The following is a 27,033-nucleotide window of genomic DNA, read 5'->3' as shown; positions in this document are numbered from 1 at the left end:
CTCTTGCTTTCCTCTGTCCCTTCTCTCTTCCTTTTTCTTCTATTTACATAATCCCAATTTAACAAAATTCCAACTAAAGATTTTGAAAACAATGAAGAAATCAACCAAGCTCTACCCCTGGAAAAAATAACTGTGGCTCTAACACAATGTTTGAAAACTGTAACTCACTTCCTTCTGCATGTGCATTCTATCTTGTTTCTCGATGTTGTGTCTGTTTTACCTAAATTGGGGCAGGAACTGTTTATTACGCTAGGTTAACAGAGTTCCTAGCTGGGTTTTTCATTGGGCTCTACACAAATAATGATACAATCATAATGAGAACCCAACGTCAGAACCTAACTGGAAATATCTTTACATGCTAACAAACAACAAGAGCAATTTCAACATACACTTGTGGTATAAGGTTGGCTTGTTTTTAAAAAGGACAAATACAAAAAATCCACATTTACATTCATGCAAAGTTCCAAAACAAGAGAGTCAGGAAACACAAAATTTAAAATTTCTACAACAACACTAACTTGGCCGCATTGCGCATCATGTGTATTTTATCACACACCTTCAAAAACATAAAATTAAATAATTAAGTTGTACAGTTAACAAGAAAAATAGCAACATCTGTTATGTGGTTGAGTAACATTGCTGGAGGAATCTTACACATGTGTATTTCCTGACTCTCAAAAAAAAAAAAAAAAAAAGCTGTACATCCTTAATTTAGTATTAACACAGCATCTTGCTTTCAGCTGTTTAATTAAAAAACAATTCTATGTAATTTCTCACAAGCAATTCAGTGCATGTCTGCTCCAGACACCAACTTGCCCCCTAATTACAATAATTTTAGATATGCCCTGGATGTTATGAATTCATAAATAAATCCTCAAAATTATAATCAACAAATAAAGAAAAAATGCAGTGTTACAATTTCAAGAGAAGACACAAAACACAATGCAGGGACCATTTCAAGCTGCTTGGAATCCAAACAATGTTTTAAAGCTTCTGTGTCAGACAAAAAGAAAAGGAGTACTTGTGGCACCTTAGAGACTAACCAATTTATTTGAGCATGAGCTTTCGTGAGCTACAGACAATTCTCCAAAAACAGGATTCAGAAACATTGTTAACAAATTACTCAAATTTAAAGAGGAAGAAGATAAGAAGGGATTCTCTAGCCATTACTTGAGTTTATAATTTTTTCAAAAACGCTGGTAAGGAAACCATTTAGCCACAGCAGATTCTTAACATCATATTTAGATCATGCTGATGACTTGAATTAGACAGCAGGTGAAAAGGTCATTTTCTGTATGCTGACTGCACAAAAAAGAATGCATGAAATCATGGCCCTGTTCAAGTCAATGGCAAAACTCTCATTGACTTCATTGGAACCAGGATCTCACCCATTCTTTTTCTTCTTTATTTCCATCAGTACATATTCACAGTAGATTCTGCGCCTCAAATACTGCTACAGTACAATATGTTTCTGTTACACACTGTAATACTCCCTAGGGATAAAGGCAAAGAAAGTCAGGGAAAATCATACCTATGAACAGTGGGGGGGAAATGCACATGGCAGGGGAGGGAAATAAATCAGAGAAAAGAGTTGAAATTATTGCAAGTTGCACGCTTCAACAAATTGCATTCAGGGAATGGCCTATTTTGTTGCAAGCTGCATAAGTTCCACCGTAAAATTATGAATATGTGAAATATCTTGGATGCAAAACCAGACATCTGCCCAAACATTCTGCTAAGGAAAGGGGAATAAGTAGCAGATAGCAAAGTGGGTCTAAAGTAAAACATGGGCCATGCAAGGAAATGGGATGAAATAAGAATGGAAAAAGTAAAGGGCATTTAAGAGTGTGTTTCCTGGGACTATTTGTCTTCAGAATGCAGAGGCCTTGAAAAGAATTGTAATCTATGCACTGGTGGGTCAAATATGACCCAAAGTTCAGGTTTTGTAAAATCAATATTTCACAAAACTTACGTCCAATAGAAATATTTCTGGAAATACATTTTAAAAATGGAATGAAAGCACTTTAAACATAAATATATATTTTCATTCTACTATTAGAGTTGCCAACCCTCCTGGATTGGCTGGGAGTCTCGCGGAATCAGAATTGATCTCCCAGTGGCTACTGAAACCAATCTGGGAGATTTTAATAGACCGCTAAAAGTCCGGTTGGCGTGCTGCCCTCCCCCTCCAACCGAGTTCCAATTCCACAGCTCCCATCGATCAGGAACCACAGCCAACGGGTGCTGCAAAGGGCGGTGCCTGCAGGCAGAGGCAGTGCACAGAGCCGCCTGGCCAACCCTGAGCCTAGGAGCCGGACATGCCGGCTGCTTCTGGGAGCTGCCCAAGGTAAGTGACACCCAGTTGGAGTCCACACCCCAAACCCCCACCTGTACCCCAACCTCCTGCCCAGCCCTGAGCCCCTCCTGCCCCCAAACTCCCTCTCAGAGCTCACACCCCAACCCCCTGCCCCACTCCTGAGCCCCCTCCTGTACCCAAACTCCCTCCAAGAGTCCGCACCCTATCCTGCACCCCAGCCCCCTGCCCCAGGCTCAGCCTGGAGCCCCCTCCCACACTCCAAACCCCTCGGCCCCACTCCCCAGCCCAGAGCCTGCACCCCCTCCCAGCCCCCTACCCCAGCCCGGTGAAAGTGAGTGTGTGCGGGGGAGAGCGAGCGACGGCAGGAGGGGGGATAGAGTGAGCAGGGATGGGGCCTCAGGGAAGGGAGTGGGACAAGGGTGTTTGGGTTTGCGCAATTAGACAGTTGGCAACCCTATTTACTCTATCATTATGCTTATGCATGAGAAACTAAAAGTGAAAACAACTAGAAGTGGGTCTTAAACAAAGAGAAACTAATTAATTTTCATTGTCCAAAGTTAGAGAAATGCAAAAGTATTTCAGCATAAACAAGTAAAAAGTTTAAACTAGTGTAAATGGTGAATTCTCTGTAACTTGAAGACTTCAAATCGTGATTTGAGGACTCCAGTAACTCAGCCACAGGTGATGGGTCTATTACAAGAGTGGGTGGGTGAGGTTCTGTGAGCTTGAATGTTCAGGAGGTCACACTACATGCTCATGATAGTCCCTTCTGGCCATAAAGGCTATGAGTCTATATCATAGACTATCAGGGTTGGAAGGGACCTCAGGAGGTCATCTAGTCCAACCCCCTGCTCAAAGCAGGACCAATCCCCAATTTTTGCCCCAGATCCCTAAATGGCCCCCTCAAGGATTGAACTCACAACCCTGCGTTTAGCAGGCCAATGCTCAAACCACTGAGCTATCCCTCCCCCGCCCCAAATATAATATATCTGATATTAAAATTTGTTCCTATTGTAATAATCAAAGGAATTATCACTAACACAGAGATGAAGAAATGTGCTTTTAAACTGTATGATTTTTAACTGGACATGCTGCCTTCAGCCATTGCAGTTATAAAGAATATTAGAGGAACAGGTTTTATTCCAAAGCAATATTCTTTTCAAGTTTTAAGAGAAAATAATACATCAAAGTATATTTGGTAAAGCTCTCTGAGGTTTTTTTTGGGAATAGACTGCTGGTAGCTACTGTGACATCTTGATCCCACTGACTTTTATAAATGAGATCAGTTTGTATAATTTTAATATTTTGCTTTCCTTCAATTAATTTCATATCAATGATGCATTCGTCTTTTGTGGAAACCAGCTAGCCTTGTTGTATCTTATTATTTAATATATTTTGGGGTTTTTAAACACACAATTCTTTGAATCGTAAAATCACTGATGTCCAGGTCCCATTAAGGCTACATCCTGCAAGGTGCTGAGCTACTCTTACAAGATGCTGGGTTTTTTCAGCTGTGACGTAAGGTGCTCAACACCATAATTAGTAATAGCTACTCTATTTTTTTCTGCTTACTTTTGGATTCATTTGGATTCATGGAAAAGCCAGCCATGCCTCACTTGTGTGTGATCATCTCAGGTTCAAAATTTAACTTTAAGTAGATGCCCAAACTGCAGGCCTCCCTGTGCTCTACTCAGAAGGGACTCCACTTACCATCATCCTGGATGTGAAGAGCTACCACTCTATTCCTCTGTATCCCTCACTAAATAAAGAGGATAGGTAGCTGTCCTACTCATATCGTCCCTCCCACAGTCTGCTGTCTCCCACCTGCCTCTTATATTCACTTGCCCCCAACAGTTCATGAATCACAAAGAGAAAGGCACCAGAGCCAAATCAACCCCAGCTCCCAGCACTGTACCTCAGGAATATACCGTCTTGCACTGCTCAAGATGGGCACTTCCTCCGGTAAAGATAAAAATTTATTACCATTAAAAGGTAGATTTTAAGTGATAGGCAAAAAGTCAGAGTTAATTACCAAAAGAAATAAAATATAACCACGCAGTCTAAACTCTCAACCCTATTAGACTGGGTAACAATTAGATTAAGCAGTTTTTCTCACCCCATTGGATATCACAGTCCTTAATATACAGGTTTGTTCCTTAAACCTGGGCCAATCTCCTGTATTGGAGTCTTGTCTTCTTCTCAGTGTCTTGGTTGCTTGCAGCGTAGGTGGGGGCAGGAGAAGGGCCTAGTATGTGTCTGCTCTATTTGTTTTATGCTTCAGACCACATGCTCGGAAAACAAAAGTCTGGGCATGTCTGGGGGCATTGCTAAGTCTCCCCAAGCAAGGTTGAGCAAGGTGTGGCCTCATACAGGTGAGACATTGCATCGTAGCTCCCTTGCTAGACAATGGTTGTCGATGGGTTGATTGATACCCCACCTGGGTGTTGGCTACTTTCCTTGCTGTTGCCTTTGGGGAGCAAATGTCTGGCTGATTCCCCAACTTACAGCATGTTTTAATGACCATACAGCACAATTCTCATAACTTCATACGCATTAATTAATTAATGCAATATATATATATGGATAGAGAAATGACTTTCAGCAGGTCATAATCTTTCCCCTGATTCCTTACAAGGCATGCTGTATACGTAAGATCCCAATTATATAAAAATGAGGACTATGGGGGTTCCAGGATGTTCCCCCAAGGTATAGAATGTCACACCCTGCATTCCTTTCAATCTGCCCCCCACATTCCCTTGATACCTCATAGTTTCCTAACATCCCAACTCCCTGCTGCCCACATAGTCTTAATCCCTGCTCCTCCACATTCTCTTGTGTCTTGTCTGGCCCTCACATGTCACAGCCTCATTTCAGCCACATTAGAAACAACATCAGTTGACAGCCATCTTGTTGATTTCAGTCACACTGACCTATAATGAAAGGTGGCAGCCATTTTGGTTAAGGATAAAACTTCACATGGGTGTAGGCAGAAATTTGAAATTCATGGGAATCCTTAAAACAAAAACTCCAGCCCTGGAGCACCCCCAGAGTCAGCGCCTATGTAATGGGCTCTTCAGTCTAGCAGAGAAAGGTATAACATGATCCAATGGCTGGAAGTTGAAGCTAGACACATTCAGACTGGAAGTAAGCAGGAAATTGTCAAGAGTGAGAAGAATTAACCATGGGAACAACTTACCAACAGTCATGGTGGGGTCTCCATCGCTGACAATTTTTAAATCAATTGGATGTTTTTCTAATTTACATGCTCTAGGAATTATTACGGGGAAGTTCTATGGCCTGTGTTACACAGGAGATCAGACTAGATCCCACAATGGTCCCTTCTCACCTTGGAAACTATGAACAATCCCAACATTCACTTTTTCATTTATTTTATGGCACACACCACATTTTTGTGTTTTGTCATCAGGGTAAGTTAGCTTCAAAAACAGACCAGAAAATAGTTGTGTATAAATTAACTTATTTTTTAAAAAAAACAACAGCTTTAACCTCCTTCCCCACCCACCTCCCAAACAACAATATAATCTATTTGCTTACTATTAGTGCATCTGTAAACTTCATGCCAAATGCACAGTCTTGCAACTGGCTGCAGAATCTGTCCCCAGCCACAGAAATGAACACAGAATCTAAGCTTTCATATTACAAATGTTACAGGCCTGACTCTCCACCCTATAAATGTGTTACACCAGTGTAACTCCTTTGAGTATGCAATAATATATTTTGTGAAGAAAACCTTCCAAACGTGAACTGAGTGTAACCAATGCAGTGATGTCTGACTTGTCTACAGGCAGGCAACTGTGAAAGGTATAAACTATCTCTCATTCTCCTCAGGTGTTAACTATGATACCTAGTGATGGAAATGTAACATCAGTATTATTGACTATTGTACTTCTGATCATTTAAGCAGACAAATTCAGCTAATATCTTATTCATCATTGCTGAATGCAGAGGCCAATACTGAGGTGGGAGATTGAGAGAAAGCTAGTTGCTGTCAAGGGTGCTCAAGTGTGGAACTAGGAGTTCAAGTCCTGCCAAAAAAATATAGTCTCTTCCAATCCAGCTCACAAGGAGAATGAAAGAGGAGATGCATTTTCCTACCCCACACCAAAAACCTCCGTCTCTTACTGTGAAGCTCTCATCAGGAACCCAGAACCATAAGCCATTGTGTTACCTTTCTGTCTCAGCAAGAGTGAATTGTGCTGGAAATTAGACTGTGTCCCCAGATCCCTGCCACACCAGTCAGTACACCTCACCAGCAAACTTCTTGAGATTCTGACAGGCTATATCTTGCCCTTCAGATAACATGGAGTGAACCCCAATTCCCAAATTCTTCAGACACACCTCTCTGCAGTGTCTAGTCCTTCTTACTGCGCACTCACAGAAATTATTAAGTTTGCTGCCTCCACACAGACAGAGCACACACCAGTCTGTTAGCTTAGGACTTACTCTTTACTAAATAACAGCACTGAGATGGTTTATAGTAAAACTAAGAATATGTTTATTAATAAAGAACAGAGACTTAAGTGATAATAAGAAAAAGAAACAGATTTGTTTACAAACAAAAACAGAACATGGTTTCTAATGACTAAAACTTAAAGTTTAACACGTTGCAATCATTGCCTAAGCAGTTTTCTCACTTACATCAAGTTACCAGCATCACTAGCACCCTAGGCCAGAGGATCCAACTTTCACTTTTCACCAACTGAACAAGAGGGTGCTGTACCCTAGGTCCCCAAAGTGATGGATAACTAGAATGTCCTTTTCCTCTCCCTTATATTTTCCAAAGACTACTGTCTTTGTCTCTGTCTAAAGAGCCAGGAAGACTTCCTGGGATGTGCACTCTGTCCCCCGATGTGCTCACTGGTTTCCTCTGCCACTTATTACCTTGATGGCTTTGTTAACCTTCTATGTAAATGTACTTTCATTTACCTCAGCCTGTATCCAAGCTCGTCAGACAGGTAAATCCACATTCCTTTGTCTATGGCAGACTTGATTTATGCACTGCCTCCAAAACACATTTTAAGAACATATTCCCGGCACACATACATAACTCTTTATATACAACCCGCACATATATCATGCTATGATATTCCTAACCAGCCCATCACCAGTTTACAAGATACCTTTTGGATATATATTACAACAACGTGTTGGGGGTAGAGAGTGTGTTATATGAGTTACATTATAGTGGGCCCTCTGCCAGTGGGCATCGCGGGACTCTGAGGGTTACAGTTAGCTACCAAAACCTCCACTTTAACCTTTAGCAATTTCTATAATTCAGTTACGAGTCATGTCTACAAAAATCTGAAATCTGAAAATTAGGGGGGCAGCATGAAACAATGAATTTAATAACTTGAGAAAAACAAGGACTTTTGAACTGAATGTATTATTCCTTCTCCTATATAATTCTATTAAAAAAAACTTTTTTTTTTTAATTTACCCTGAAGCTGCTGTAGAATTTCCAGCCTGCCTCATTGGAGTGCTACAAAAATCAACACTACATACTTCAGATCTCGCTTGCTACAGATTATACACAGCCTTGCTTAATATGCATATAGATTGGGGGGGGGGGGCAGAATAGTAAAATACAGCTTTAGGGCACCATCCCACTATGTTCTGTACCCTCTGACCTCAACCCAACACATGCTTAGATTAAGTATGTGTGAAGCCCCATTTTAAGTGCTCTTGCTGGGTCGGGGTTGGAGTGCTCAGCTCCCTGTCAGGTCAAGTCACAATATCTATGAAAAATAATACTGTTGCCTCTAAAACACCACAGTATTCTACCACTTGAACTAAAGTATCATCACAAACAACTTTTTCCATCCTCCCCACCCCCCACCCTCCATTCTGCCCTCCAACTAGTCGTTAATTACTCGATGGGTTAGGTATCTACAAGTTCAAGATGAACCTGCTTAAAACTGCTCCCTCATTTGCATGTATTGAGGCAGACTAGTCTGTCTCCTATGAATACATTATAAAGGCTAGTGAAGCCTCTTTTACGAGCAGTCGTTCCACCTGGCATTTGTGGCAAAGGCACTGCTCCCAAAAACTCTATCCTACTTTACCGCATTGATTTTTTTTTCTAAATTAATGAATACTGTCAGAACACTTAAATGAGCTTTCAGACTTTCTTCCCTTCTTCACATCTGTACTTTTCAACAACCTACACAAATTTTTAAATAGTTTTAAACAATTTTTAATAAGGGACATACATCACCACAAACAATACAGCCAAATTCCAATCATATTACATTGGAGTATAAGGAGTGTAAGGGTTTGAGAGAGGGTCACATGTTGCACACAATGCTTGTATTATTATTGATTTTAGTAACCTTTAGAAACCTACTCAACCTACCTACCCACATGCAAATTCAAATAAATTTAACATGCACTGGAAAACATAACACAAAAATAAACTGTTAAAACAAAGCTGTCTGGTACAGAAACCATCATACTTAAATGATTTATTCATTATAGACATCTGATGCCAGGCAACAAAATCCAATAAAGTTGGTATTTTAGGGCTATCTAATCTTTTGAGTATTTGAGAAAAAGGTTTAGGAGAAAAATATCTTTTTATTCACTAACTGAGCAAATCTGATTCAGAAATCAGTGAGTCAGAATGGGTATAGGATCCTGCAATGCAATTTTTATGCTGTCATTTTGAAAGGTAGAACTGGTCTTTGAAGACTTACTGAAACAAAACACAATTCTAGCTTTATGATTAAAGCCTGCCTTCAGACAATTCCAAAAGTTACCAGCACAGATGATGCAGAATAAACATACCTCCAAATATAGCACAACTTTAGTACATATATTGTGTACAAAATGTCCTATATCTAAGGCAGTGATACTCAGACTGAGGCTCATGAGTTGCAAGTGGTTCTTTAATGTGTCTCCTGCAGCTCTTTGCAACACATGATATTAAAACACTGTGATTTAATTATTAACCAGTTTAAGTTATTAACCAATTGGGATGCTTTTACTATGTTGTCAACCAATTGTATTTGATAAAATAATAATACTAGGTGAGTTATTTTGCTGTGTGTGTGAGAGAGAGAGAGAGAGAGAGAGAGAGAGAGTGTATGTGTGTGTGAGAGAGAGACAGAGAATGAATTCACACTACTGTGGCTCTTTTGGGTAATGCTGATTGCTAATTTGGTTCTTGAACCACTGAAGTCTCAGTATCCCTGATCTACGTTGATTAAATGCATGAGAAATAAGGGCAGGGCAAATAATTAATCCTACAAGGCTAATAGTGAATCCTACAAGTTTACCACCCACCAAAATTGCCCAGACCTTTCTGGGTGTAGCCCTGTCAGTAGCCAAATGCCACATGTCAGATATAAAGTATGCATACATTTCTAACAACTGAAATTAGGCTCCACAAAAATCTTCCAAAGATGAGTGCATCCTCCTGTCAGAGACCGGGGGCGGGGGAGGGGAGTACTAGTCCACAATAAGATATAAAAAAGATTTTATGCAGTAGCTAAGTTTGTGAATATGTCAAGAGGAGAAAAATGTGAGACATGTTACTGTGTTTCCTAATTTCGGAATGCTGGTCTTTGCACCCTTACGCTTCTTTTAATGTATGGGATTTTTTATGTTGTATATTAAGTTTAAGAAGAAATGTAATTCCCTATCGTTAAGGTACAGCCCTATTTTCTTCTTTAATTTGTGTTTAATTTAAAGCTCATTAAATCAGCACTTGATGCTGCAAGCCCTTATGTGTTATCTCACTGCAGTTAAAGGAAGCTTTGCAGGATTTACACAAAAAGGTGGACGGGCAATATTCAAGATCCTCCCCCTATTTCTCAGTCTATTCACAGTAGCACTTCCTGGGGGGAAGCAACAATAAATGCTTCACCATATGGGCCTATTATATAGTATCTAAATCTAATACATGCAATGGTCACACTTCAAAAAAATTTCTCCATTTTGAAACCATTCTAGGGTTCAAGAGATATTCCATAAACTTTAAATGGGGAATACCACTGGAACTAGTAATACTGGGGGGGAACGGACTTAAGTGCGACCACTGTAATTCTTTTCATTAGCCTAAAAAAAAAAGTTTTACCCAGCAAGGGCTATCTAATTTCTTTTAGCTGTCTTAGAAGACAACTTGGAAGGGAAAAGTTTTGTTTTATGAGCAAGCCTAATATGGAAATTAGTGAATCACAAGGAATATGGGGAGAAATATTTTTGAAACACTAAGAGAAAAATAATTCTTTTGATTATATGCTGTTCCTATTTTCCTATATCTAAGCAGCTTTTCACATCTGTATAAGTGTATATCCTATCCTGGCCTGCTTCTCTCTATAACGCCTCTGCTTGCATTAATAGATTATGTAAACCGTTTTTTTTTTTTACTTCTTCACTTTTTTTCCCAACTTTTCAAACTTGCCAGCAAACCAAAAAAAAACAGTTATCTGCCCTGCTATAGTGCCTGAAACTAGACTCACAAGCCAGTATTTAGCCACCTGAATCTGAGCTCAGAAGCCTACCTTCAGTCACCCTTTTCTTTAAAAAAAATCTTTGACTTATTTATTGTGTTTAAGAGGCAGGAGAGAGAACCCAGAAAAGCAGACATGCAAGGCAAAACCTTAAATCTGCAATGCTATAAGCAAGAATGAAGCAAAACATAATCCAGGGAGCTCTGGGGCATATCTAGCAAAATGGCTACCCTACAAACAAACTGATAGGTTACAAACAAAGTAATCTACTGTCTTGAGATAACAATTTACTTTGACTGCTTAGAAATCAAACAATTATTAAAATATTTCAGGAGTTATATACAAGTATCTTCTCCTCCATGTACTAGTTTCTATAATCATTCAGCTAATTCAACTGAAGAAATAATCTGTCCTGATAAATCAGTGCGAAAAATCACATTTTCATACAACATAAAAACTACATTTTGGAGTGACAGACCATACTATTAATTTATAGTTCAATAACACCTCAAAAGTAAAGAATTCTGATTTTACCTCCCATTTGAGTCATCCATCTGACTACTCATCTGAGACACAGCAACTCCCCAAATACTGTTCCTTATCACCATGCTGAGGTAGTGGTGAAATGTAATGATTCAAAAGACAGACTCACACACTGAACTACCATTACAAATTCCAGCTGCATTCTAGATTTCCTTCAGAGGCTCCTATCAAAGAAATACCTATGCCCCCCAGCTTGTAAGATCTTGCTATATCACCTCCTGAGGTAGTGTGTATGCTACAGAATGGATCAGTAGTGAAAAAACTGATGAAGTTTGCCTACAGGTCTTTGTGGACATTAAAGAATCAAATCAATCATAAGAAGAGTACATAGTTAATCCTGCCATTCTGTCCATCGCAACAGGTCAGTTGCTAGCACAGTGGGCGTGAAGGTTTCTTGGCATTTATGCTCCCAGATTTGGTTTTTGGCTAAGGACACAAGCAAAAAGGTTACTCAAGTCATTAATTTAAAAGTTGCTAACTTTTTAAATTGAATTTGTTTCCGTTTTCTTCTGATTTCAGTTGACCTGCTTGATGTTCCTAGATTAAGTCCACTTCCAATAGAGTTTATTTCTTTTGCAACTGAAAAGGAAGTAAGGTTAATGAAACTGAAAAAGGGAACTCCAGAGGAGGCTGTAAGTTTCATACCAAGAGTTAATCTCAATGGGATCTCTCCTTAGGATAAGCGATGGCTGTATCAGTCTAACATGCTGAAATATTGCAATATCAGTGACAGTCAAAGTTAATTCAATAAAGCTTGTTACTCCTGTATGTGTTTTAGGCTTCAAGTCCTACCTTCGCTGTTCTTCTCCATGTTCCCCTGAAGGAACAGTCAGGCATTCATCCATGTGACCATGCAATAGCCTCAGCACATCACCTCCTATCAGATATCCTTGAACGAAAGGAAGAAGAGAAAGTCATGGATATTGGTCTGAGCTGAACCACAAAAAACATGTTCAAACAATGTTAAAAGCTCACTTGCTGGCTGGCCTCAAAACAGTCTCCAATTGTTCCCCATATCCATACCATGGGTGCATATACAGATCTGGGACCTGCAAGCACACACAAGTGTGCATGGTACACAGCACATGTGAAATTGAAGACAGTAGTAATAAATCCCTAATGAACTCACTTAAATCTCAAAAGTAAAAGTAAGAACATCAGGAAATTAGAACCTTTTCCTTCAGCCCCATTTTCTTTGTGCATGTGGTACTAAAAACTGACAATGTTATGATAGCCTCACAATGCCTTCCTATAATAGGATGAGCTAAGAGGACAGAGATTCAGTCAATTTCCAATTCAATTCAATGAGATTTTATTACCCTGAAAAGCTATACTAGTGTTGCCAAAATGTAATAAATTCAGTGCCTAACCATGAATTTCTCCTTGCTAGTATGGATTTATATCAGGATCTGCATCTGTACATGATTTGAGGGCTTAATTGCCTTGGTTTTACTATAGTAGCAAAAAGGAAAGTAAAATTGTCATTGGCATCCTACTGGTATAAAATCTTTGTATCAGATATTTTGTCCTTGGATAGAAATAGATTTAGCCACATTATGGAGCCAATCCTGCCTTTATCTCCCTGGGTGCAGCACTAGTGCCCGCTCTTTCATGAGAGAGGGAGCAGGACTGGGTGCTTGCATCTCCAGCGCAGCAGTGCCAAGCTCTTTGCATGGCCATGCTCCAGGAGTAGCCTCCACAGAGCGGTTCTACTGCCACTATGTGACGGGGTATGTGAATTCCTCGCCTCCTCTTGCACAGGTCTTCCCAATGTCCTGCCGAGATCCTCAGCCTCGGCACTGGGGACTCAATTTGCCCCTTTGCGAACCATTCTTCATATGTATTTGATGCACTCATATGTTCATAACCCATTTGTTTTTCTCCCAGGTTTTTCATTCATTCATTCAACAGACAGCTGAACAGGTAGATGCAGGCGATGGGAGCGTTTTCCTTAACAGGAAAAAAATTGATTTTTGTTTTGTTTTTTGAAAGTAGGAGCGGGGGAGAATGTCCCACCCTCCTCATACTCAAAAACAGTTATTCTCGATATACTTTTGTTCAACTTTTTGAAAAAGCATGTATCTTTGGGTACAAAACAAGCCTGGAAAAAATTCAGCATGAAAAGTATTCATTTCAGAAAGTTATGAACATGTGAAAATAGGATGCTAGAAAGGAAATAGTTACATAATCTTATAACAAGAAAGGCTGTGACTGCTATAGATACTTTAGCCATATTGCAAAGCAATTACAGTGTACAGAATTTCAAATATAAATGTTAAAAGTAGCACATTTATGAATATTTGAAATCTAAGTATATACTAAGAAAAAACCCTTTCAACCCTATATGCTCTTGAGCAAATTCAGTGCCTACATTTATGATTCAATATTGGATTAGCATTTGGCTTTCTTCTCTTTTATTTTGAGATAGTACAAATTTATTTGGGGAGTTTTCAGAAGTGAACTTTTGATTTGTAGGTAAAGGATTTTGATATGATAGCTTATTATGATTCCTTCGGAGTCATTACCAGACACATTTTAATTTTGTGATATGGATCGATATTGGGGTTAATACAGATATGTGTATTCAGACGTATGCCCATCTTCAAAAGGCAAAACACTGCCCAAAGAAACTCTTTGTAAACTGCCCCCATGCAATTTACAGTACAGTATTGTTTGACTTGTAGTTAAAGACCCACTTCCACTAAGCAACTTACGTTTGCTGATTCCTTAACACAGGTTTGTGAAAAATAGTGCAACCAAGTTTTACAAAGTAACAAATTCATTTAAGTTGGCTACAAATTCCTATTTCACATAATGGACTTATGTACATTTTTACTTAAATAAAAGCCATTGTTATGTTACTGAAATGTTTCAAAAATCTGACACAAATGTCTTCTTGTTTCTACAAACTAATGTAAAACAAAGAGCTAAAGTTATAACAGTTTTTTTTTAAGAGAATGGAAAATTTTGATCCAGAACAGGTGTTCTCTGGAATTACGTATACCTAGAACCAATAACTTTGCAGTTTGCATTCAACGATGTCAAAGCATTTAATAGACACTAATTAAATGAATGTCACCTTGCACTCTGGGATAACAATTATCCATATTTTAATTATAGATAAAATAAGGCACAGAGACCAAGGTGATTTGTCCAGGGTCATACACAAAATCAGTGCTTTAACTTCAAGATCACCCTTCCTTCACAAAGGACATAGACTTAATTACAGTAGTGATTGCAGGCTTTGCTGTAATAAAGTCTTCACTACTAATAGTAATTGTTTCTGACGTTACCCAGATGATCACCTATGCAAGGGAAAATGCTGCTCCCAAAAATTAAGTCAAATTAGGTAGTTAAATGCCTATACCTATAAAAGGGACAAAAAGGAAAAATTGTATTGACTTGAGTTTCAATCAAATGCTCTGATACAAAAATGCAAAACTGGCATCATTTTCACATGATTGTCTGTGGGTATAAACACCTCATCTGCTACTACTTTTCAGTCATGCTAGACTATGCACTGATAATTGCCTAACAATTCACTGTAGGCAGACACCATTTTATTCAAGCTCTGAATGTGTAAAATGGCTCTGTTACCCTCACAGAACAAGGAAAATGAAGATAATTGGTGTTAATGACAGTGTTAATCAAATCAGAACAAAACCAGCAGAAATACCTTCCAGAAAAATCTGTCAGTTAAAAAAATTTAAACTGGTGGGTGTTATTTTGTTCTGTTTATTTTTTAAAAAACACAATACACCCTGCAGTAGATTGGGAAAGTAAGTATGTCTGTGAGTTTGCTAAAAGGACTGTCAGTACAGTATTTATAAAAGTAAATGACAAAATTAACTTTCTACAGAATTACAAATTATTGAGTTTTCTGCCATAAGAGATTATTTTGTAAGAAGGATCCCTCTTTCTCCTCTGCCTCCTTCCACAGATGTACTAACGTGTCATGGTGTTGAAATTCAGGAATCCTTTGCCCAAATTTCACTTCAACAGTTGAATAAAAATTCTTTCTAGACCCTAAATATAACAGACCCATTCTACAGCCTGTCCCATTCCTGGCTCTTCCTCATCCATGGCCCGTCTCAGTCCCATTCTCCTCACACAAACAGTCCCATTCTCCTTGCCCAGCAAGTCCTAGGCTCGTCCTTCAAGACAGATGCAGGGAATGAACCCAGGCCCTTTGGATTTAAAAGCATGAACATCTGCTGCCTGAGTTAAAGAACAAGGCCCTTAGCTGGAAGCAGTAGCAAACTCATAATCCTCTAAATGTGCTCTAACTATTAGAGGTGGACAAACAGCATCACTGTGTTAGTGTGGAAATATAGAAATTGTTTGGTAACCTAAACATAGGGGTCACTATATATATTGCAACCTTAAGATTGATATGAGAGAGTAATTTTAAATTTGGACTGTAAAGTACTCTATCATTTATTTTCAACATAAATGTGACTTTAGGATAAAAACATTTAGTTCATTTTTTTCATTCCTCAGAAATAAGTGTGTAGAAAATCATTATTATACACTTCAGCACAGTTTTTATTCTTTGTTTTTGGAACATATTTTTTTACATCCATTTGTGAGATCAAATGTTCATGCAAGGGAAACCCCATTGCTACAGTACACTAATCATTGGCAGATTTTTTGAGGGGGGTTATTTAATTCACAGTCCGGGGGACTCTAATAACTAAAATCAAGTCAATCTTACCTTGGGCTACTTCACTTCCTGAACTGATTGGGGCTACACTCCAGAGTGTTTGCTGGAAGGCTGCATCAACATGTAAGCTACCATTGCCATAAGACAGATGCTACACAAAGGAGAGAAATTAGATATTTATTACAGATTTTAAAAATTCCTATCAGATTTTAATTAAATCACATGGAAACATTCATTCAGTATTCACACACAGGAATAGTCTCCCTTGACTTTCACAGGCCAGGCTTACATATTCAGTACATTCTATCACAGGGACACATGTACAGTAGCTACAAATGAAAAATAAATCCTCTGACCCATCCAAAATTGTTATATAATCCAATCCTGATTCATTAAATTTTATCTCTACATATGAAGCCCAGCAATATGTATCTAGGTCCTCAGTTCACAACATACAAGCATCTGCTCCTGTCCTGTAACATTATGGTTTTTATGTAGGGTCAAGCAGGTCAGGGAAGCCACACCCTATACATGGCAGTTACAAGAGAAATCCAATGAGGGGAGAATTACAATAATCTAGGCTAGATTGGTAGAGGTGCGAATGCCCCAGGCATAGTCCACATTATAGAGAAAGAGATAATCCATCTAAACACCACAGAAATGGCGAAGTCTGCCATAAAGTTAGCTGATCTTAACTAAAAGCAAGGAGAAAACATCCTGGGTAGGAAAGATTAGTCTTATCAAAATGGAAATCTGCCCCTGTTTTATATATATTTTATATCACTTCCCCTTTGATATTCCCAAAATTATTTTTCAAGATATTCAAAAGTCTCTTGTAATTTTATTTAGCAGTATCCTGGACCATGAATCCATCTGATGATTTTCTGACACCTGAAAATGAAAGGTGGTTTAGCCCTACTCAATATACAACATCACTGGAATTTACACTTGTTATCATTTATAGGTTGGCTATACTAGAATAGAGATTGTTTATGACTTCTTCCTAGGAGGGTAGCAGAAAGTCTGGTGCCAATTCATTGCCTCTTTCACCACTACTAACATCTCCTCTGAGTGTTTAGACTCAGTGGTTGCCTATTCATTTCAATCTGGGAACAGATTATAGATTTTCTAAATTTGGCACTGGTTTATTCATCCTCCGTGCTTCTCAATGCACTTGGGGATGGGGGGAGGAGATATGCGTCAGGATTTACATCTCATGAATTAAATGTATGTCTAAACTGCATTCACCATGCCAATCTATATCTGCTGCACCAATCACCAAGTTTACTCTGCAGAAGTATGATGCAGATACAGGTTCTCCCTGATCCAAGTAAGGTCCAGGTTATATTGAGCCATTATAGAGGAGAAAATATCTATGTGGAGGAGAAGTAGGCAGAAAAGGGAGGAAAATACCCTCTGAAACAACTGAGTGAATAATGACATACCTAGTCACTGTTTCCAGGGAGTAGCGGAGGCAGCACTAGACTAAACCCATAACAAGTCTCTATTTGCATTAGAAAGGAAGTCATATAAGTGATTCTGCAGAACATAAAGGTTCTTGGTGCTTTGGAACAAAAAACAGTTTCTACTAACCTTTCTGGTGAGATCCAAAAACAAAGAAATCTTTTAGCACTTCTGCCATTTCCACATTTTCTGTCATTGTTCCCACCCACTCCCCCATATTGAGTAACAGGCATATGCTGTCCTTGGTCTTCCTTTTGTTTCTTATGTATTTGTAGAATATTTTCTTGTTATCCTTTATGTCTCTAGCTAGTTTAATGTCATTTTGTGCCTTGGCCTTTTTAATTTTGTCACTACATGTGTCTCCCTTTTTTTTTAATGTGTAATCTGTTTTGCTAATGTACTCTCTACTATCTTGGAGTGAGTGCCTAATACACTTCTCTCCTTCTCAGGTTTCAGAGTAGCAGCCGTGTTAGTCTGTATTCGCAAAAAGAAAAGGAGTTCTTGTGGCACCTTACAGACTAACCAATTTATTTGAGCATAAGCTTTCGTGAGCTACTTCATTGGATGCATTCAGTGGAAAATACAGTGAGGAGATTTATATACACACAGAACATGAAAAAATGGGTGTTATCATACACACTGTAAGGAGAGTGATCACTTAAGATAAGCTATTACCAGCAGGAGAGCGGGGAGGGAGGGGGGAGAAAACCTTTTGTAGTGATAATCAAGGTGGGCCATTTCCAGCAGTTAACAGAAACGTCTGACGAACAGTGGGGGGTTGGGGGAGGGGAGAAAATAAACATGGGGAAATAGTTTTACTTTGTGCAATGACCCATCCACTCCCTGTCTCTATTCAAGCCTAAGTTAATTGTATCCAGTTTGCAAATTAATTCCAATTCAGCAGTCTCTCGTTGGAGTCTGTTTTTGAAGTCTTTTTGTTGTAATATTGCGACTTTTAGGTCTGTAATCGAGTGACCAGAGAGACTGAAGTGTTCTCCGACTGGTTTATGAATGTTATATTCTTGACATCTGATTTGTGTCCATTTATTCTTTTACATAGAGACTGTCCAGTCTGACCAATGTACATGGCAGAGGGGCATTGCTAGCACATGATGGCATATATCACATTGGTAGATGCGCAGGTGAACGAGCCTCTGATAGTGTGGCTGATGTGATTAGGCCCTATGATGGCGTCCCCTGAATAGATATGTGGACACAGTTGGCAATGGGCTTTGTTGCAAGGATAGGTTCCTAGGTTAGTGGTTCTGTTGTATGGTGTGTGGTTGCTGGTGAGTATTTGCTTCAGGTTGGGGGGCTGTCTGTAGGCAAGGACTGGCCTGTCTCCCAAGATTTGTGAGAGTGATGGGTTGTAGATCCTTGATAACCCTCCTTCTCAGTTTCAGTTCTTTATGTGCCCAATCAGCAACCATCACATGGCTATCTTTTAAGTCTGTTGTCTTATCTGTTTTTGCTGTTTTTCTAAGTAGTATGAAGATATATTTTGTTGTCTCAGACATTCTACTATTAAAAGATGTAACTTGCAATAATCCTACAAAGCCGGCACCCTACATTGTCAGAATCAGTTCCATTAATAGGTATTTGGGGACTTCTGATGTACTGTAAAGACTACAGAGAAGCTATTGAGAACTGTCCGGTAAATAAGAACTTCGATTTTTAATTATTATTATTTACTTTACCAAATTAACAACTGTTCACATACAGTAACATTTAGACAGTTATCAGAAGTGTATTTTAAATTATTGGACTGTAACAGTAACCAAAGTAATGAGTGCTTTAGAAAATCCTAAACTAAGTTACCTAGATCAGACCTGAGGAGCAATGGCAGATTCTTGACACCAGTGACTTTAGCATGGGCCTTCATTTTTTTTTTATTATATCTGACATACATTAAGATTGCTGGGAGACAGTCTACAACAGGTAATCACTAAAATAATAGATTTCAGAGTAACAGCCGTGTTAGTCTGTATTCGCAAAAAGAAAAGGAGTACTTGTGGCACCTTAGAGACTAACCAATTTATTTGAGCATGAGCTTTCGTGAGCTACAGTGAGCTGTAGCTCGCGAAAGCTCATGCTCAAATAAATTGGTTAGTCTCTAAGGTGCCACAAGTACTCCTTTTCTTTTTGTAAAATAATAGAATGTCAACTACCAACAGCATAATGGTGGTATGTCATCCCATCTTTCTGTTTCCTGCCTGGTCTCTCTGAGTGCATATCTTACTGCTATGACATAATACAAGCATTGCAAATCTGCCTACTGAGCTCCCAGCTCATTGAGATGAATCAGGTAACAAGCATTAATGTGAATAGAATGCTATCTCCTAGTTATGCTTTTTCCACAGGACACCTGCCTCATTCAGTGCATAGGATGGTTTGTTCTCACTGAATGAGCAGGTACTTTATACTTTCTTTTCTCTTCATTGTTCAGTGTGTGGCTCCATGCCTCGCATACTGTGCACTATTCAAATCCTGCTCTGAATACAGAATTATTAATTTCTTTATGGGCTTTTCTATACTGCCCATCACTGAATCACCTGAATGCTTCACCAACATTAATGAATTTATCTTTCCAACACCCCTGCAAGGAAAGATGGAATAATTATTTCCATTTTAGAGATGGGTGACTGAAGCACAGAGGCTATTCATTATTATTAATCTGTATTACCGTAGTGCCTAGGAGTCAGAGGTGGATTACTGTTTCGTGGGGCCCTGGACCAGAGCAAGTGGGGGGGAGGGGGCCCTCAGCATACCTTCCACCTGCAGGCTTGCCCCCCATTCCACCTCTTCTGCCTGTAGCCTGCCACAACTGCACATCGTTCTGCCCCTTTCCCCAACGGCCCCTCCCCGTTCCACCCCATTCTGTCCCCCCCAACCGTGTCCCCCATTTGCTCCTTTCTCCCCCCTGCCCTTACTGCAGCCCAAGACCGGAGAAGTTCTGTCTCCACTGCCAGGGCCCTGGGACCGCAGCTGCAGCACAGAGCCAGAGCTCCTCCAATCCCAGGCCCGCAGCTTCCCCTGCTGCCCCACGCTTCTGCACGGGACCGGGTTGCCACTTCTCCCGCTCCACCCACCCAGCACTGCTGCCAGGGAGTGCAGCATTGTTAGGGCATAGGGGTTTGCCCCACCCCGGCACTTGTCTGCTGGGAGCGCAATGCCCATTTTTCTGGGACCCCCGCAATTGGCCGGGGCTCCTGAGCACAGGCCCTGTGGGCCCATTGGCTAGTCTGCCACTGCTAGGAGCCGTAGTCATGGTCCAGAACCCCACTGTGGTAAGCACTGTACAAACACGTGAATATGGTCTGATTTTTCAGAGAACCTAGTATTTTATAGCATTTTATTTCACCGCCCATCTGGCGTTGACTTCATTCGCAGCTGTCATTGCTTAGAACTTCTGCAGACCAAAGGTATCTCAAGTTGGGTACCCAGAAAATTAGCAACATATGTTTAGTGGCCACCTGTGAAAAATTTCATTTAAGTGACTTGCCCAGTATCACATAGGAAATGTGTGGCAGAGAGAGAATCCAGTTCTCCTGGGAAGCATTCGACTGCCTTACCTATGAAACCTTCTTTTATCTTCTTGCAGTACCCTGCCTCATTCACTGCACACCTTTCAACTTCTTAACAAATGAAACACAGATCCTACAGACAACAGCCTCATTAACTATCCAACTTGACTCACCCCATTAGCACCATCCACTGAGTGCACTGAATGGTCCAGTGAAAAAAACAGAATGTGACCATGTAATTAAAGATTATATCATGCTGTTTTTAAAAAAGCAAACTGAAAAAAAACCTCAGAAATTCCACCCTATGGAACCATACTCTGAACCATACTCCCACACTGATCATCAGGGTTAGAAGCTTTAGATGCAGAGCAGAGGCCTCTGGCACTTGACATAACAAGTAACAGAGCAGTAGCAGGTTGTCACCACTGCATGGACTGCCAATACAGGAAGAAGAGGCATACATTTTGCCAGTGGGTTTTACAGTTATGGGCAGACAGGAGAGGAATGTTGAACTTAGGATTCCTAAATTCTATTCCAGGTTCTGAGGAAAACCCATGCTCTTCCACTAGTCTGTCCCTTTCCTGCCCCATGTCCTCCAGGCTGTCCTTGTCCCAGTTTCTCCACCCTCCCTATTTCTCTCCAGGGTCCAATACCCCCAACACCACCATTTCATCCCAGCCCCCCCACACCACCCACCCTCCTCTTGTCCCACTCTCCTGTCCACCTTTGTCCCAGTCTCCCACATTGCAATTCCCTCATCACTCCGCTGAGGGATGTTTTCTCCTTGCTGCCTGAGAGCCATCAAGGAGACAATGACAGCGGAAGGGAGAGAGTCTCCCAGCTCTCAGTTCCTGCACCTGGCACCACAGCCCCTGCTGCCAGGAGCCAGGTGGAGCAAATGCAGGTGAAGTTCTGCTCAGCCCTTGCAGCTTCAGAATGGAGCATGCTCAGTACAGACAAATCTTTGGAAAATGAATCAGTCAGACTTTAAGATGTCTCTACTGAATATGTGAAAACATTTTCAGGGGCTGATAATTTGGATACATTTGGGCTGATTTTCGAGGAGATGGCAGAAGGTACATCCTTACAGTGAACTAGCTGTAGGACCTTTTTCAAGATGGGCAAAACTACATACTTTTGCCCTAATCTCATTCTGAGAAACAGCTGAACCATTTTCACTGAAATTAAAAAAAAAAAAAAAAATCCGACTGAGGCAGACACCCATCACGGAAAATTTCAGCCCAAATTCTTTGGCAAACTAAGCAGCAACTGAAAATAGTGTCTTGTAATGGACAGCATCAGGCAACCTTAGTTGCTAGCTGCACCCCCTCTAACAGGAAAGGAATCAGACCCAAAAACAGCTGTTAATCAGTCATAGTGTTTAAATCAAAGGAAAGCACAATATTTTATAAATATATGTAAACTCTGCAGCCTATCTATGATTTCTGAAAAACTGAAATCTCCTCTAGCACAGCAGGTTCTCCAATAATTTGTAGCCTCATTTAACATAATATATATTGGCCTAAAGGAAAACAATCTCTCACAATCACAGCTCTGTTCATTGGTGTTCACTGCAGAATCTTGTGCATTCTGATTTACTGAAATGCTTAAACATGAGAAGGAATCTCTGCAAGAACCTTCAAGCCATGCCTCTAGTATCACAATTACATCCAGAAAACAATAGCTCCAAATGACTAGCTCATTTTATTTTAAATTCAGCACTCAAGGCATGCACAAATGCTGACACGAGAGAAATACAGAGTGCACTCTGGAAACAGGCAATATATTTCAATCCACACATTTCCTTCACTCAAGGAAAAACATACTTAAATACTTAAATGTACTTAATGTTTCTGTACTGAAGAATGTGCTGGTGTGCACAGACCAAAATAAGAAGAAAACAAAAAGCCTGCTGGAGGCTTCCTTACAGCTAAGCCATGTCAGTGCTGATATCTGGGGCCGGTTTTGTTCAATATCTTCATAAATGATCTGGAGGATGGTGTGGATTGCACTCTCAGCAAATTTGCAGATGATACTAAACTGGGAGGAGTGGTAGATACGCTGGAGGGGAGGGATAGGATACAGAAGGACCTAGACAAATTGGAGGATTGGGCCAAAAGAAATCTGATGAGGTTCAATAAGGATAAGTGCAGGGTCCTGCACTTAGGACGGAAGAACCCAATGCACAGCTACAGACTAGGGACCGAATGGCTAGGCAGCAGTTCTGCGGAAAAGGACCTAGGGGTGACAGTGGACGAGAAGCTGGATATGAGTCAGCAGTGTGCCCTTGTTGCCAAGAAGGCCAATGGCATTTTGGGATGTATAAGTAGGGGCATAGCGAGCAGATCGAGGGACGTGATCGTTCCCCTCTATTCGACATTGGTGAGGCCTCATCTGGAGTACTGTGTCCAGTTTTGGGCCCCACACTTCAAGAAGGATGTGGATAAATTGGAGAGAGTCCAGCGAAGGGCAACAAAAATGATTAGGGGTCTGGAACACATGAGTTATGAGGAGAGGCTGAGGGAGCTGGGATTGTTTAGCCTGCAGAAGAGAAGAATGAGGGGGGATTTGATAGCTGCTTTGAACTACCTGAAAGGGGGTTCCAAAGAGGATGGCTCTAGACTGTTCTCAATGGTAGCAGATGACAGAACGAGGAGTAATGGTCTCAAGCTGCAGTGGGGGAGGTTTAGATTGGATATTAGGAAAAACTTTTTCACTAAGAGGGTGGTGAAACACTGGAATGCGTTACCTAGGGAGGTGGTAGAATCTCCTTCCTTAGAGGTTTTTAAGGTCAGGCTTGACAAAGCCCTGGCTGGGATGATTTAACTGGGAATTGGTCCTGCTTCGAGCAGGGGGTTGGACTAGATGACCTTCTGGGGTCCCTTCCAACCCTTATATTCTATGATTCTATGATTCATCTAGTGGTAGCTGATAATTATGTGCTCTTTAAATTTCTCAGCCCTTCCCAAGTAGCAAAAAAGGCTTCCTTTCTGGTGCAACTTGAGAAGTGTATGTTAAAGATTATACTGCAGCTATTAAAGCCACTGCTGCACTGAAGGAGAGAAAAGGGTTCAGGGGGCTACCACACCAGTAGCAGTGTCTGGAAATATTCTGCCTGCAAACAATGCCTCCTAGGGTGCTTCAGGACTACATGACACCAGCAATGGCAACATCATTGAAGCAGGTTCCGTATCAGCTAGTGTAGGAAATGGAGGTCACAGATTTGCTCCAGCTTCTTTGGAGCATGTTAGACCCTCCAGTGGGGCTATCACCCTTGCCCTTTTCTTCTCTTTGCTTAGAGCAACGGGGGGGGGGGGGGCACGCAACCCTGGTGTTGCACAATGAGATTACCAGGGGGTATGAGGACCTGACAGGGTCACACTGAACAGCCAGAGTCAAGAGGGAGCTCTGTTTGGCGAGGCTCTATGCAGTCAGTCTTAGCTGCTTGGACCAGGCTCCCTGACCGTCTCACTCCCCCACCACTGCAGTTACCTTCCTCTGCTGGGAGGCCGGTGGGGACACTGAGTGGGGAGCTGAAAGCTACACCCCAGAAGTACTCATCCTCTGGAAGAGAGAGCCCCCTGCTGACCCCAGCCCTTCAGCACAGCCCCATTAGCTTCCGCTGCACAGGTGGGGAGCGAGACAGGCAAGGAGCCGGGTCCCAGCAACTGAGACTGCCCAACTGCTACAGGGAGCAAAAGACTTCCGCAGCTGCACAGGGTGAGTCCCCCCTTAGAAAGAGGGGGGCATGCACGGGACACGCATCTCTGATGGAGGGCTTGGCAAAAAATGTTGTGGAACCTCTGGCTTAGAGAACCAAGTTGCTGACTCTTGCCCTCCAGGTACCCTCTTTCTCCCCAACTCCATGCAACTCCGCAGCAGCATCCAGAATATGGCTCTAAATGAGTATTGACCCTGTCAGCCATGGGAGAGAGGGACATATTTTATTTCTCAGAGTATTGACCCTTGCCAGCCAACCAAGCAATACCAGTAGGTTCCAAATCATGTCTTGAAAGGACCTGCCTCACAAAAGCTGTGCTTCTGAGAGGGAATTCAATGGAATAGAAAGGATGTCTTCACAATTTTGCTTAGTTCTCCTTATAGAGACTGGGATCGGGCAAAGGGAATGTGATGTAAAATAACCGTGGTATGGCCATTTTTATGCCAGGCATGGAATCAAAGTTCACATAACTGTATTTACAGCTAGTTAGCCTCATGCTTTCTGTTCTTTATACTGCGGGAGGGAAGAACATTTGATTTTAAGATTATTTTAAAGTAAGCAGTCTTCAAAAAAAGCATAAGGGAGAAAACTGGCTTAGTGCCTTCACAAACAAAAATCACTGAACAGCACCCACCCTGCTAATTTGGCACGTATAACTTCACTTCTGATTCAACTTGTTTTGTCCAAGTCAGCGGACATACATGATACTGACAACGGTGGATGCTGTCAAAAGAGCATTTAGAAACTATATTTGCTTACAAGAAGGAAGAGAGGAACAGGGAGGGAAAGTAAAATCCCTAATATTGTAGCTGAGTAAAAGTTTTCATAACACAGCTAAAAACTTGACAAGTTTGTATACAAAAATGAAATGGAACCCAGGATCACCAAAAGATCTCTGAACCTTTTGAGCAAACCTGAGTAGAGGTTTTTTGGTTTTGTTTTGTTTTGTTTTGCGGTGGGGGGGGAGTGTGGGCGGGGGGAAGAACCAGCCCCTTGCATTCTGGGAAAAGAGCTGAAAATTCCAGGTTTTGACCCAAAATTAGGCAAAACCCAAGAAATTTTAGTAGGATTGAACACTTTGCTAAACCCCAGTCCCTTTACATCCATCTGATGGAGCAAAGCAGCCAGAAAGATAGCATAAACAGCCAGCCAGGGACCCCTGGGGCCATGGTAAGTCCTTAGCTGTTGTAGAGCTGGGACTGCTAGATATACACTACCCCTTTCCAGCCTCCCCCATCTACAGTAGGGAATGTCAGAGGTGGGGGGGGGGAGGTTGTAGCCTGAGTCTAGGAAATATATAAATATAGGAAATACCACTCTACATCAGACACAAGGTCCAAGGTCCAACTAGTCTTGCATCATGATAGTGGCTATTTCCAGATGCTTTAATAGGCAGCAGGTTTAAAACAAACAAAAGTGAGTATTTTTTCACACTTTTCACAGTCAACCTGTGGAACTCCTTGCTAGAGGATGTTGTGAAGGCCAAGACTATATCAGGGTTCAAAAAATAAGTTCATGGAAGACGGGTCCATCAATGGCTATTAGCCAGGATTGGCAGGGATGGTGTCCCTAGCCTCTGTTTGCCAGAAGCTGGGAATGGGCAACAGGGGATGGACCACTTGATGATTACCTGTTCTGTTCATTCACTCTGGGGCATCTGGCATTGGCCACGATTGGAAGACAGGATACTGGCCTAGATGGACCTTTGGTCTGACCCAGTATGCCCGTTCTTATGTTCAGAGGAAGGAGAAAGAATGCCTCAGTAGGCAGATGTGAGATAATCTGTCCCCCATGTTAGGTATCAGCCTAATCTCTAATAGTTTGACAGTTTAATATCCCTTCCAAATTCTTATCATAATTAATTATGATTACATAAAAAAGCCTATCTTAAAAAGGAACACTATTAAGGTTGTACGGTCAAACACTCAAAAATTAGGAAATACCAGAAATGAGGTTGCCTGTGCAACCTTTATCCAACACATACAGTCTAATTACATGATCACATATTATATTTTTCATATAAACCCTGCTTTGTTCGGTGCATAGGATGGATGGTGTTCACTTAATCAGCAGCTATTCAATTTTATTTATTTAATTTAATTGTTTTATTCTAATTATTCAGTGTGTGGCTCCAGGACTTATTTACTAAAAGCTATTCAAACCCTGCTCCGAATACATGGGCAAAACTATGTATTCTTCCATCCGCATTTCCACAAATGACTGAATCACTTGGGCTGAAATTTTCAGACCAAACTGTTAAAGTTTAGCCAAATCATAAGCAAGTAAAAAGAGGGTCTCATCATCAGAACTGTTGGGCAAGCTTAATAATA

General features: G+C 40.8%; 1 protein-coding gene across 19 annotated transcripts in view; it reads right to left on the bottom strand.

Annotated features, from left to right (window-relative positions):
* RYR2 (ryanodine receptor 2) overlaps window positions 1-27,033 on the bottom strand; it is a 719,935-nt gene that overhangs the window by 423,143 nt on the left and 269,759 nt on the right. For all 19 annotated transcript variants that reach the window (XM_075126918.1, XM_075126917.1, XM_075126921.1 and 16 more), the window contains 2 exons: window positions 16,046-16,145; window positions 12,124-12,220 (listed from right to left, as the gene is read on the bottom strand). In XM_075126918.1, the coding sequence (XP_074983019.1) occupies window positions 12,124-12,220; window positions 16,046-16,145 (197 nt within the window). The remainder of the gene's footprint in view (window positions 1-12,123; window positions 12,221-16,045; window positions 16,146-27,033) is intronic.

This window comes from Caretta caretta, chromosome 3 (genome assembly GCF_965140235.1).
Source record: "Caretta caretta isolate rCarCar2 chromosome 3, rCarCar1.hap1, whole genome shotgun sequence".
Lineage (NCBI taxonomy): Eukaryota > Metazoa > Chordata > Testudines > Cheloniidae > Caretta > Caretta caretta.
This window is presented reverse-complemented; position numbering and strand designations above follow the sequence as displayed.